Here is a 14694-nt window from a genome sequence, read left to right on the forward strand (position 1 = left end):
CCAGCCTCCTTCTTCCGGCCACCCGCACCGATCCCGGCCGAGATTTTCCCAGAATCGCTGCTCTGACTGTCACCCACACAGTCACGGGGACGCCGATTCGCATCAACACCTTGGACGGGGGTGGTCCCAGCACCAGCAGCAGAAGAATCGCGACTTTTCCGCGGCACTTTTCCTCCCTTTCCCCCGCTTGGTTGTAGTTTCCGCGCTGGGTGCGAAAAACACTTTTCCGCGGCCGTGGCCTGGTCAGTTGCATCCGTGACTTGGGCCGCTTCGGTTGTCGGTTGACGATTCTCTCCGGTCGTGGTAGTGCTAAAGGCGGCGGCGGCGACGGTTGCTTCTGCTGCTCCGTCGACGGATTCTCCGGGATTGGGCAGTTGTTGTCCGGTGGTTGTTGGGTTCTGGAAGTGAAAGTGGAAAAGCCAGAAGGAAGAGTTTTTAGTGAAATAGTTTGGTGATCGATCGGAATAATTTGACAAAATGGTATGTGAACATATTAATGTTGAAGAAGATTTTATCCTTTAGATTCCTAAAGTCTACACGGATCAATATTTGTAATAAGAATTCTATCACACAAAAAAGTAATTTTTTTGTGTGAAAGACAAACATGTAAAAATGCAATGAATGTTGGTTTGGTAGGTTACGATTATAGAAAATTTATTATGTTTTTTAGTGTTGCTAGCAAAAATCTTAAATTAATGAACATAGAAAAAGCTAAACACAGTTTAATAACAAGTCTATATTTCAAACAATAAATTAAACATGTTTTGTTTTCAAATTAACAAAATTTGATCGAAGGTAAAATAAATATAAAATCTTATACTGGATTAAAAAAATACAAATAATGAATGGTTTTAAAACGTCTTCATTGCAAACGGTTTTAATTTGAAAACTTGTACTCCTAATTTTTTTCCATTTTTTTTATTTCTCTCTTTTTGAGCAATTTTTGTTCTACGAAAATTTTACTTCTAGTGTTTTCTGTGCTTTTTCATTAAATTTTAGTATTGTAAATGCATTTATCTTATAAAGCTTTTTTTGAATTGTTAGTTTCAGGACAATTCGCTTTATAATTTTTTGTGTGTTTTCACATTTTTTGACTACCTTTAGCCTTTAAGTCGCAACAAAATATTTCATGACCTCATAACATAATCTGGAAAACTTTCCAGATTCTAATGCTTTTTAAAGATTAAAAATTGGTGAAAAAAAAACGATGTTTTGGCGATTTGTTAGATTGAAGAACGTTTAGGCGCGGGGTTGTTTCTAAAAGGTGTTTAAGAGTGTTGTTGTAGAAAAAATCACTGCTATTTTGTTTTACAAAATCGCCGATTGCTGTATTTCAACCATCAACAATGTCTACTTCAAGGCTGTCCAACCTACGGCCCGAGAGATAATTTCATCCGGCCTGCGACGCCTTTTGGAAATTGTTCAGTGATTGGCCTTTTAGCCCTTCTTAAAAAAAATACTAAGTTTAAAAAATATATAAAAATTAAACAACAACCAATAATTTTAACATTTGAATGAAAACGTTTAATTTTCGTAAAAATCTAAATGCTGACGAAACAAATTCTACATAAACTTTGAAACGTATTTGCAACGGCCTTGTTACTTATAAACAACGTTGTTTATTTCCGTTGGAATGAAATGTTCAAGCTTTGAAAAACATTCCCAGATTTTTTTTCAGACAAAATTTAAGAAATTCGAAATTTAATTCATTTATGCTTCTTTATGAAGAAGGAATGCGCAGTAACTTTTTATCCAATAACTTTTGCCTTGTGTCCTTCATTTTTTTTTGATCGATTTTTTTATTTGTATTAGTTCGAAAATTTTCCAATTCTAATTCAAAAATAAAAAAAATGAAATTGTTTTTGAAACAGTTTAAATTAAATTCGATCAGGTTTTTCATGGATTTACCAATTAGGGTTCGACGGGACCGTGGTGTAGGGGTAAGCGTGGTTGCCTCTCACCCAGTCGGCCTGGGTGCGATCCCAGACGGCCCCGGTGGCATTTTTCGAGACGCAATTTGTCTGATCACGCCTTCCGTCGGACGGAAGATAATAGGGACGTGGCGTTACATCGTGCTGCCATCTGGTTTTTTTTATGTGCAAGAGTGGAAAAGTGCTGAGTCATCGTCTAAAAATAGACGATCGATCTGATGGCCGAGCGGGCTAAGGCGCCAGTCCTTATTGTAGGTGCTGGGTTTGAGTCTGTCGGATGCACCCCAGGTCTATTTAGATTGAAAATTGGAAACCTTCAGACAAATCTAAAATATTAAAAAGTTGGTCGTTGTTGATACCCGTGACAGACACGAACGACGAAACAAAGAGAAAAGAAAAAAGTATCTTTTTTTCGTAAAATTGCGATAACTCGTGATGTTTACAAACAAACCCTTATGTTTATACATCTTTTTTTATTGTCTGCTCTAAACCTTTGTAGAACATTGTTACACTCTAAAACATAACTCTAAAAAGTTACGAAAAACACGAAATTTTGAAATGACAAATTTTGTTCTAAATTTAAAAATGACCCTTCTGGGTTAATATAAATTCAAAAAGTACAATCAATTTTCCTTAAAATGACATGTTCCAATTTTTTTACATTTGAGTTATGAAAAATAGCAGAGTTTTTCAAACTCTTTTTGTTTTTTTTTTAATGAAAATTACGGGTTTTCGGAACTTTGAGTACGACATTAAATCAAGTTTACAATTTTGCATAAAGTCCCTTTGACATCATGTTTCCATCTCATCACCTTTTCAGGCTGCGAATCATTAAAAAAACATGTAAATTTTTTGCATGTACAAAAAATGAAGGGTTCGTTCTGCCCCTCGGTTTTTCCAAAATTTCCATTTTTTGATATTTTAAACAATAAAAATGTGATAAAAATTAGTAGCCCGATGAAGGTTTTTCATGAAATTTGTGGTCATCAAAAATCTCTAAAACTATGGTAAGAAATAAAATGACTTCTATTTTTATGTAAATTGAAAACAAAATATCGTTTATAAGTTCTAGTCACAATAAGGTAAATTTTCACAAAAATTGTAATAGTTATTATTTTTAACCATTCATGAAAATATGTATGAAACGTAAAACATTCTTCTATTTTAAATCCTATTTTAAAAATTAAAAAAATTCTAGACCTGGTGCACAGTTTATACTAACAGACTATCGTAACCAATAAAACAACAAAAGATTACAAATTTCAAATTAAAAAAAAGTATCAAACGAGTAATTGTCTCAAATTTCGTTTTTTCGATTTTTTTTTGTTTTATGTTTTTTGATTTGTTGAATTATTGTGCAAGCAATCCTAATTTCAAATAATGCCTTTTTTTCATATGTTCCAGGGAAACTAAAAATAAGAGAATTAAAGACAAAAACTGGTTTTTAAAAAAATGATATAGATGCTAGCTTAATAAGCTCCTATTTTTTGACTCGCGATATCGCGGAAAATGTTGTTGTTGTAATAAGTTCTGTATTTCTGGCAGCTTTAACCTGTGCGGTCATTTGCAGCCCCAAGGAAATAGGTTCGATTTTTAACGTAAAAAAAAACAAATACAATTTTCAATTAAATGACCTTCAAATTTTAGATTTAGGAGTAACCTTTTGAAAAGGCTAAACACACTTATTTAGGATTTTATACCTATTTTATCTGGAAAGTCCTAATCACAACCTACAACTTTGCCGAAGACACCAAATGTACCATAAGAAATGCATGGAAAAAGTTTTATCCAAATCGAAGAATACAAAAGGACGAACAGGTGTCAATTTTTAATGCATAGAGTGTTTTACTGTTCTTTTTTAAACAACGTTAAAAATAAGGTTATGTTTTGAAATCATGTTCCTAATTAAGTTCATTTAAAATTTGCAAGAAATTAACACGTGAATTTAAATTGGCAAAAATGTGTTGCGATATTTGCCCAAAAACATCCGGAACAACTCCCCCAAAGACATATTAAAATGAAAAATTCGAAACTCATTGGTGTACAACCAAAATCATTACAAGGACCACTTCTCCGGTACCTGCCTCCACAAAACAAACTGCCAAGAATGTGGTGTGGTTTGTCGCCCCAACCGGCAGCAGCAGCTGCCAGACACTTTGGCGGAACCACGCAAAATCTGGCCGACGACGTTTCGGTTATAAATCGGTTACATTTCCGGTGCTGAACTGTTTTGAGCAAAGGTGGGGTAAAATGGACAGGTTAACAAATTTCGGGGAAAATTGTCACACGTCGTTTGATTTAGAGCTACGATCATTATAGTTATTATTAGACTACCATTTTTTTCTTCCTGAGTCCAAGTCAATAAATAACTCTATTTTTCTCCAGACAGAACATCCACAACGCACGCCAACAAATTTTCGATCGAGTGTGCCGTGCGGAAAAATGCTCAAGCGCCAATATTAATCAAAACAAAGTGCCACTCTCTAGATCTGTTGCCCAAGCCGTTCTCACGCAACCTTTTGAATGGGCGGGAAAATGTGAATAAATTTATGAATGCTGCTTTCGATTCCACATCGGTACGCACCCCGTGAAAATCCGTGACTTTTAGCTCAAGTGGAGAACGCGATAAACTGTGGAAATTAGGGTGTTTGACGTTTTCGGAATTTATGACCCACGTTGGACAACATTCATTCACAACTTGGAAATAATCTAGATGCAACAGGTGTCAAACATGACAGGTGGAATGTTTATGGTTATGTTTTTTCGATGGTAGAGCATGGAAGCAAACGTCACAGACAATCTGACGTAAATCTTTTTGAATTTTTAACAAGCAAAAATGTAACTGTCAATTTGAATGAACTCACCACTGTGATCTTGAATTCACTACAACAAAACAAAAACAATTATCTTGAAATTCAAAATTTCGAAAATATTAACAACTCATCTTGCTTTTGTTCCCAGGCCACCTGTTTCGGCTGCAAGGAGGAGATCAAGGACAAGATGCTGGAGGCGCTGAACAAGTCCTGGCATCCGGAGCACTTTGCCTGCAAGGAGTGCAAGAAACGCATCACCGAGAACAAGTTTCACGAGAGCAACGGCCAGCCGGTGTGCTCCAAGTGCTACGACTCCAAGGTGCAGGCCATCTGCGCCTCCTGCCGGAAGATGATCACCGAGGTGGGTTCAATCTTAAGTGTATATTAAGTTATTGTCACAGACAGCAGAATTAAATCTCATTTAAAATCGCATAATTAGCTACTAAACGGTAAATTTGAACGAGCGGAAACTCACCACGGTAATTTTAAATTCACCATGGTGAGTTTCAATTCAATAAAATTGATCGTTTATTTGCTGACTGACGGAAGATAGGAGAAATTTACTTTCCTTTGAAAGCGTCAAAACTATAATTCTCTTTTGAATAAATTTATATTCGATGAAAATGAAATTTAATTGTTGATGATAAATTTTGATATATTCAAATTATAAATTTAAAAAAAGTTTATGGCAGCTTTATTTTTAACAAAATAACCACCTGTCATCAGCTCAACCCCATTCATCTAAAAAGCTATTCTAAAATTTCTTGAACTTGAGGTCACTCCGGATGGTGATACTTTCTACTACGCTGTTTAGTAGGGGTATTAGAAACATAAATATTTACAACTTCTGACCCGCATCGCTACATGCATTCGGGACGGGGCACGGGCATGGACACTTGGACAGCCGTCACCGATACACACGGTTGTGTATATTTTTAGTGGAATGTTTGTGTGTGCAATAATACACCGCGTCGTCGTGACTTGGGGCTGCTGCGGAGATTCTATTTCTGGAATCGGCGCGAAATGATCTCCAAGTTTTATTGCGGGGGCGGTGGTCGCTGCACACGGAACCCACTAACCTGTTGACGACGGCGACGAAATGACAACAACAACAACAACCCAAAACAGACATCCCGCTGAACCGGGGGAAAGAACGTCAGCATTTTTTGTTCGGTGTCCATCAAACGTCGATCGCACCTGGTTGACGCATGAGCCACCATGAAGGTGTTTGTTATGTTGTCAAAAAATCTCAAAAATTGGAGGTCGTTTTACACATCACTCTCAAACCAATTTCTCAGATTGAAAAAAAAATACTTTCAAAGATATTTATTAATAAGTTATTCACTATCATATGGTTGGGCAATAGGGTCCTAAAGCCCTTTGTTAATTTTTATGTACAACGGTTTAAAACATGATTAAACTGATTGCTTTTTTGAAATTTAACACAAAAAAATAACAAGACATTTTTTTCCGATGGATCAACTAGGGGAAATATACCTATTTTAATCACTCTAAGGCGTTCGACTTTTGCCGTTTTCCGCTATTAAATCAACATTTTTAGATATGAGCAATTCTCTACCAAAACCGGAAATAGATTTTATTTGTGTTTTTTTATTTGACTTAAACTTTTTGGGGGCCTTCCCTATGACCAAAGAAGCTTTTTTGTGTCATTGGTTCACCCATACAAGTCTCCATACAATTTTGGCTGCTCTCCATACAAAAATGGTACGTAAATATTCAAACAGCTGTAACTTTTGAGTGAATTAATGATCAATTTGGTGTCTTCGGCAAAGTTGTAGGTATTATTGAGGACTATTGGGAAAAAATAGGTACACGGAAAAAAATTGCAGATTTTTTTATCAATTTTTTTTTCACAAGAACTCAATTTCCCAAAATACATATTTTTTGATTTTCGAGATTTTTTGATATGTTTTAGAGGACAAAACCCCGCAACTTGTGAGCCATAGAGAAACATGGTCAACAAATCTGCCGCCGAGTTATGAATTTTTGAAAAAATAGTGATTGTTGAAAAAAAATCGAAATTTAAGCAAAAACAAATTTGACGTAATTTTTTAATGTAAAATTTAATTTCCAATCGAAAAGTACTTTACAGATTTTTTTATAAAGGGCTCTGTTTTCAAGATATTGCCACCGAAAGTTTGTTTTAAGCGAAATATTTGCAGTTTTTCGATTTTTAAAATAGTGACCATGACCAGGGATGCCAGGTTGCCAGATAAATCTGGCATTGCCATTTTTTTGAGTGACAATTTGTAAAATTTTATTTTTTATTTCTTCCTCATTGATGTATGATATTTATTTTGTGAAGCTACAATGTATAAAAAGTGAAAATACACTATTTTTGAACACAATGTTGCTCTCTACTTTGAGAAAAGTGGCTTGCCAGGTTTTTTTTCCAGTTTTTTTGCCAGATTTTTTTCTGTTCAAACAAGGTAACCCTGACCATGACCATTCGCAATTTTTTGATTTGTTGTGTAAAATATTACAAGGAATCAGGCAAAAATATTTTCAGACATGGGCTCTTTGGTCCCGAGACCTTGAAATCGGCAAATGAAATTTTCATAGGACCTTTTCAAATATTCAGCTAGTTTTTTTGGACCTCAGCATATTTTTCCGTAAAAGCCCAACTAATAACCTTTCTTTTGAACTGTGGCGCTCCAAAATTGGTTCAGCCGTTCCGGAGAAATGATTTTTTGAAAAATGTGTCTTTTACGAAAATCGACGAAAAACGCAATTTTATGGACCACCCTATTTCGGATAGGACCACCCTAATCGCCAAACAAAAAAAATACGGGTCTAATTATTTGGGCCAAAGAACCCCCACTCCAAATTTGAGCCAAATCGGAGCACTTTTGATTTGGAGACTTCCTGTTTGACGTGGAATGGCTGTATAGTAACAATTCGACGGCAACATTTCAAAAGGCATCATGTACATTTTGACACTTTCTGGGTTATTGCATATTCTGAAAGTACTCCTAATAAGCTACCTCTCCACCAAAATTGAGCAAAAGTTACTTCAGTAAAGTCAGTTTAGTAATTATTTTAAATAAAGTAACATAAACAAAATCTCTGGCATCAGCAGTGCCTGTTTATATAGCCCTGCCAACATGTCAAATAAAAGACTACATGAACCTCGTGACGAAAACAAAGCATCATGAAAAAGACTCCATGTACATTTGCCGACGAAAAGCGAATCATAACAAAACTTCCCCTCCAGTGGCAAAAGGCGCCATGTTCATTCGGCGAAGAAAAACGAATCATAACAAAGGGTGATATAGACGTTGGTGATTTCAAAAGAAGTTATGTTTGTTTTTTTTTTTAATATAATGACGGAAATAATGTTTTATTGAATATGGATGATCAAGTATCAATAAAAGCAACGTTTTCATCGTTTGTTATCATTAGAACATCTTCTTTTGCTTTTATATTAAAATGGGAATTGATAAATGATGCTCAACATTCAAATGCGTTTTTCTTGTAACGCATGGTTTGTACATGATGCTTTTTGAAATGTTGGCGTCGAATTATGCAACTTTCTCGTTTTTTTAAGCAATTCTCCGATTTGTTTACTACATTTTTCATTTGAATGAAACTTTGTGTGTACCTTTCTATGGCCAAACAAGACATTTTGCATCATTAGTTCGTCCATACAAGTCTACTTACAATTTTGGCAACTGTCCTTACAAAAAGGCTTCTAGAATGTTTAAATCAGTATCTTGAGAACAGATATTGCCTTGGACTTTTCAGAAAAGTTGCAATCTAAAAAATAGCCGTTTTTTATTCAACTTATCACACTCAAAAAACAAAATTGCGCAAAATTAAATTTGCAATAAAAAATATTTTACATACAATTTTATACTGAGCGCCGTTTAAAATCATTTTTTTTTGTTTTGTTAAGAAAGCATTAACATGCTTGGCAATCCCTGATTTTTTCTAAGAGATCATAAAATTTACAATTTTTCAAAAGAAATTTAATAAAAATATTGGTTCAGTTTTGGAAACGTTTTCATATCATCAAATTTTTCAGTTTTTTTTTTCATTTTTAACCTCAATTCATGTCTATGTTGAAAATTCGTATTTTTGAAAGATTATAACTACAATAGAGTGGCTCACGGATATGAAAAGACAAAAGTGTTTTATTTCAATCACCTCAACGGGAATTTTTAAGCAATATTGCCTCAGAAGCTAGCCTGAAAATTTTAGAGCGCATTTAATTAAAGTTTAGCACCTAAGTAAGTATGGAACTTCTAAAATTTTACTATGGAAAATGTTCAATTCTCAGAGAAAGTTTCGCAGAACCCTATCAAATTTAACTATTCTTAGGTTTTTTTAGGTTTTGATCCGGGGAACAACTTTGTAGAACATCGTGAAGCGCTAGGAATTAATCTCGAAAAGACTTGAGATATTTTTTGGAGCATGGGTAATTCTCCGCCAACTCACACAGCAGTTGCCCCGACCCCTCTTCGATTTGCGTGAAACTTTGTCCTAAGGGGTAACTTTTGTCCCTGATGACGAATCCGTTTTTTGATATGTCGTGACGGAGGGGCGGTACGACCCCTTCCATTTTTGAACATGCGAAAAAAGAGCTGTTTTTCAATAATTTGCAGCCTGACACGGTTATGAGATAGAAATTTGGTTGCAAAGGGACTTTTATGTAAAATTAGACGCTCGATTTGATGGCGTACTCAGAATTTCGAAAAAAACGTATTTTTCATCGAAAAAAACACTAAAAAAGTTCTAAAAATTCTCCCATTTTCCGTTATTTTTTGGAACATGTCATTTTATGGTAAATTTAATTAACTTTTGGAATCTACAAGAAGGGTCATTTTTTCATTTAGAACAAAATTTTTCATTTTAAAATGTCGTGTTTTTTTCTAACTTTGCAGGGGTATTTTTTAGAGTATAACAATGTTCTACAAAGTTGTAGAGCAGACAATTACAAAAATTTTGATATAAATACATAAGGGGTTTGCTTATAAACATCACGAGTTATCGCGATTTTACCAAAAAACAGTTTTGAAAAAGTTGGTCGTCATCGATCATGGCCGTTCATGGTCACCCGCGACAGACACGGACGACAAAACAAAGAGAAACGCAAAAAGTAACTTTTTTTTCTAGGTCAATGTAGATTCGAAAAGTACATTAAATTTCCCATAAAATGACATGTTCAAAAAATTTTAACAGTCAAGTAACGGAAAATGGGAGAATTTTTAAAACTTTTTTAGTGTTTTTTTCGATGAAAAATACGTTTTTTTCGGAATTCTGAGTACGCCATCAAATCTGGCGTCTAATTTTACATAAAAGTCCCTTTGACACCAAATTTCTATCTCATCACCGTTTCAGGCTGCAAATTATTGAAAAACACCTCTTTTTTCGCATGTTCAAAAATGGAAGGGGTCGTACCGCCCCTCCGTCACGAGATATCAAAAAACGGACCTCGGATTCGTGATCAGGGACAAAAGTTACCCCTTAGGACAAAGTTTCACGCAAATCGAAGAGGGGTCGGGGCAACTGCTGTGTGAGTTGGCGGAGAATTACCCAAATGGAAGTTGTTTATGGAGTAGATGCGGTTGTATCTACCCAGAAGCTGTCTTAATTGTTTGATACCGTGTGAAAAACTACTGGTTTAGTGAAAATCTTTTCTGTTTTTTGGATCAGCTTCGCTAGTATTAGCGATGTTTCAACTGATTTTAAAACAGCTCATTTACCAGTAAGAAAAAAGTCATGCTTGTGCTTGAACAGCCTCCAAATTTGTAGATGTAAACAAAGTGGGATCATTCGAAAATCACGTCACGCATTCTTTCTATTTATCACCCAGGGTAAAATTACTCAAAAAGAGGTAATATTCAACCAACCAAATTTTGAAAATTGCAAAATTCAACATTTTTTGGTGTGTAGGGTAGGGTAGTCATCAATGAGACACTTTTGGTTTTCAACTTTCAGCGATTTTTGTAATTTTTTCATCAGTATGGTTTAATAAGCTTTTTGTTGCATTTTCTTTCTATTAATGTGTTCTAACATTGACCATAATATGAGATCGATCCGACATCTACAGCCAGAGTTATTCAGCTGTCTCATTGTAGACGCACTTGGCAGGAACAATGAGACAGCTGGGGAACAATGAGACACTCTACGAAAATCAATATTTTTCTAGTAAAACATCATGTTTTTGTATTGTTCCATTGCAGGTGACATGCCTTGAACATTTTAGAGCGATTTTGCCAACATGAAACTTTAATTAAAAAAAGTTATACTAAAAAGTATTTAAATTTTGTAAAATCCATATATTTTACCAGATAACTTTATATTTTTGGTTAAATGAAGTTCAAACTCACTAAATATGCCAAAATTCACTTCCAATTCATGTTTTGAAAGATTTCCATAGATTTTGAAAAGTTTAATGAAGAAAAATCAAAGTGTCTCATTGTTACCCATGGGCTGAAAGGGGTGGGGAACAATGAGACAGCCTTGGATTCTGGGTATATTTTAAATTTTGGCCAAACCTAATGAAAGGACATTGTAGCCCAACTAATGCCCTGTGAAATGACGAAAGAAATTTGGAGAAATATTAGTTTTTGTGTTAATGGCAGTCTATGAGTAAAAATGTAATTTTTAGTCATAATTTACTTTTACACCCCATAATCAAACATTTATGAATTACTTTTCAAGGGAGCGTCCATAACCAAAGCCACTAATATGGCAGACGTGTATCCAGTAGACACACCTTTCCCCCAAATATGAGCCTGATTGGTTGAAACTACGACTTGTGAGAGCCATTTTATCATTGTTCCCCGTGTCTCATTGATGACTACTCTACCCTACGTTAAAAAAAAGATTTTTGAGGGTTTGCTCTGATGCTTTTGATAAAGTTAGTCGTAGGAGGCGTAGATGGTGAGATATAATGTTGGTATCTCGAACAACGTTGCTTGAAAATGATGAAATTTCTATGTATTTTTTCAGAAGAGAAAACAATCTCAAAAATATTCCTGGAAGGTTATATTTTCTGAAACGCCCTAATCATTAGTCAAAAGAATTCGCTTCCCATTTGCAGAAACTCTAATGGAAACAGCAAAGCTTCAAAACTTTACAAATTTAATATTTCCCTTAATTTTGCAACCAGGGCTTTGGCTGTGGGTATTGAGGGTGATTGGATTATTGGGAGTCAAAGGATTTTTTAAGGCTATTGAAATTTCCCAGGTTCTGATCAATCTAAAGTTTGTATGAAGGGTTGTATTGGGGACATCTTAAGGAAACTTTGCTTAACAAAATTCCTGTTAAAATTTGAGATACGTTATTGGACATCTAAATCAACGTTTTAAGATAAGTTTTAGAATTGCTTGGAAAGTTCTTAAATGTTTGAAAATTTTCAATTTCAAAAATGTAGTATGTCGTTACGATTCCATCCAACTAGTTACCCTTGTGGAAGACTATTTTGACCTTTCCAGCACTTATATGGAAAAATACTTATAATATATTTTAAAAAAAGCAAACGATGAATATCAAATTTACAATATAAAGAAAAACATTTTTTGGACATCCATCCACCTGAACTTTTTTTTATTGAATTTCATCAAGAAAGTATAACGAATTTTACTACTTTCGAAACGAATCGATCAATCCACGCCCATATGGTCCATATTTCTCTCAGACCAGAATCGACGCGTGCCAACAGGTGCGTCATTCGAAACCACCCAGAACCCGTAGAAGATGGCATCCGTTCAAGAAAATCTTCCTTTTTTCTGCCATGTCATGCAAACTGATTGTTTCAACCCCACCATCGACCATCTGACTAATTAGCACTTCTCTAACGCTAAAAAAACGCGAGAAAGTGATGAATGAGTCCCAATTCGCAAGCCACAATGTAAAGCGCTGTCTTGCAAGTTGATGACAACTGCCAAATTTCTGTCCACATGAGGAACCTGCGATCGTTAGTCACGTTCAGCGGCACTTTCAAGACGCCATGTGACACGTTGCACCTGGTTGGAGTTGTCACTGCCTTTGGGAGTAATTCTCTAGAATAAGTTTGATTTTTTATGAAAATTTGTCTTTAAAATCTTAAAATCTATTTTTTTTTAATTTTCCTCCAACAGAAAGTGGTCAAAGCGATGGGCAAGGCCTGGCACCTGGAGCACTTTATCTGCGGCGGGCCGTGCAAGCAGCAGCTCTCCGGGCAGACATTCTTCGAACGGAACGGCAAACCGTACTGCACGACCGACTACGAGCGGCTGTACGCGCCCAAGTGCGGTGGCTGCAAGAAGGCCATCTCCGAAAAGGCCATTTCCGCGCTGGACGGCAAGTGGCACAAGGAGTGCTTCAAGTGCAAGGTGGGTTTGAAGAATTATGTATTTATAAAAATATATTAATCTTAAGTTACTTCTTTCAGCTCTGCAAGGAACCAATCGGCGTGGACTCCAAGTTCCGCTCCGACAAGGACAAGCAGCCAATTTGCGAAAAGTGCGGAATTTAAACAAATTTAACCAAATTCAATCTCTCTCTATCCAGTTTTAAACGTATTTACTCAACTTTATAAACATAAGAGCAGCATCATGATATCACTTTATCAATGTTATAATCATCATTTTATCAAACAAAGGTAAAACACGCAAACTCAATGTCCTCTCTCTTTACTTCTCTGAACTAAAAAAAAAAGAATCAACAACATCACGTTTGCTTTTGACGCGCGGTGTGTAACTTGAAAAAGAACTTGTAAGCTTAACGTCATATTGTGTGTTACAACTATTTATATATGAATAAAGTAAAAGAAACTCAATGCAGTATTTTTTTAATATTCTATCTTCAACCGATTAGAGTATTCAATTCAGTCAGTTTTCAATTCTTTCTTTGAAAATTTAAAATCACAGCAACGAGAATTGCCGGTCAATATTTCGTGTTAACCCAATCCCTTGTGACCTTCTCTCTTTCTCTCTCATTACCATATTCCCCTCCCTTTCCCTCTACAGAACGTCAGCCTCAATCTAACGGGACGTAATCCATGAGTGATTTCCAATCTTGCAAACTTTAATAAATATTTTTCGAGGTACAGTCCAGACTCGAGTATCCGAAGACCTTAGAAAAAAATCAGTTCAAATAATCGAACCACGAAATCTAATTTTTGATTGTCGAGCTTGAGTATGGCCCCTAAACTACGCTAAAGTGCTGTAAAATTTTTAAATCCAAGATGGCTGCCAAAATGGAGGTGATGAAATAATTAAATAGTAGTTTATGCAATTAGGTGCAAAAAAAGATTTTTTTGCAATTCCGTCGTGAAACTACAATCATCCCACATATTCGGAACGGTTTACAGATCGGCCAACGCTCAAAAAATCATAGCAAATCGATAATTGAACTTAATGATTCGCTTTTACCTTCATTTGAAAGCTTTTCTTGCGATCTTTCGAATGATGTATCGAACAACAGCAAATTTTAACTTTTATATCAAGTTTTTGAAGAAAAACATTGACTTTGAAATCCACAAATTTGGAACACTTTTTTCTTACGGATGTAAACAAACTTTGGTTCTCTCCGTGAGTACATAATTTTTACAAAATAATGACTTCTCGCACTGAAACCAACGAAACTCAAGCTAAGTTATGTTTTATCAGACCTCTTATAACTTTTTTTGTTAAAATATCAGTTAAATTCAGGTGTTCCACAATTGTGGGAGGCACAATAACAACCCACAATTATGGAACAGGCAATTTGGAGGCAGTGTTTTGCTGCTCTGGATAAAATAGTCTTGAAATGAGGTTTTTTGTTCAAAAAATACTAATTTTACTAGTGAAATAGCAAAAGAATGTCCAAATGAAGGTCCTAAAAATAGTAGGGTCGACAGAAAAGCTACATTTGCCATGTTATTGATAAATTATCACAAAAGTGTTCCGAATTTGTGGGTGTTCCGAATATGTGGGATGACTGTACTTACTTTTCCTGTC

General features: G+C 35.3%; 1 protein-coding gene across 1 annotated transcript; it reads left to right on the forward strand.

The window, feature by feature from the left end:
* The first annotated feature begins 239 nt into the window (after positions 1–239).
* LOC120415611 (paxillin) lies at positions 240–13532 on the forward strand. Its single transcript, XM_039577205.2, has 4 exons — positions 240–480; positions 4893–5105; positions 12853–13086; positions 13146–13532. Exons 1-4 carry the CDS (start codon positions 478–480, stop codon positions 13227–13229), a joined length of 534 nt encoding a protein of 177 aa, XP_039433139.1. The 5' UTR covers positions 240–477; the 3' UTR covers positions 13230–13532.
* The last annotated feature ends 1162 nt before the right edge of the window (positions 13533–14694 follow it).

The sequence above is a fragment of the Culex pipiens genome, unplaced genomic scaffold (assembly GCF_016801865.2).
Source record: "Culex pipiens pallens isolate TS unplaced genomic scaffold, TS_CPP_V2 Cpp_Un0107, whole genome shotgun sequence".
NCBI lineage: Eukaryota > Metazoa > Arthropoda > Insecta > Diptera > Culicidae > Culex > Culex pipiens.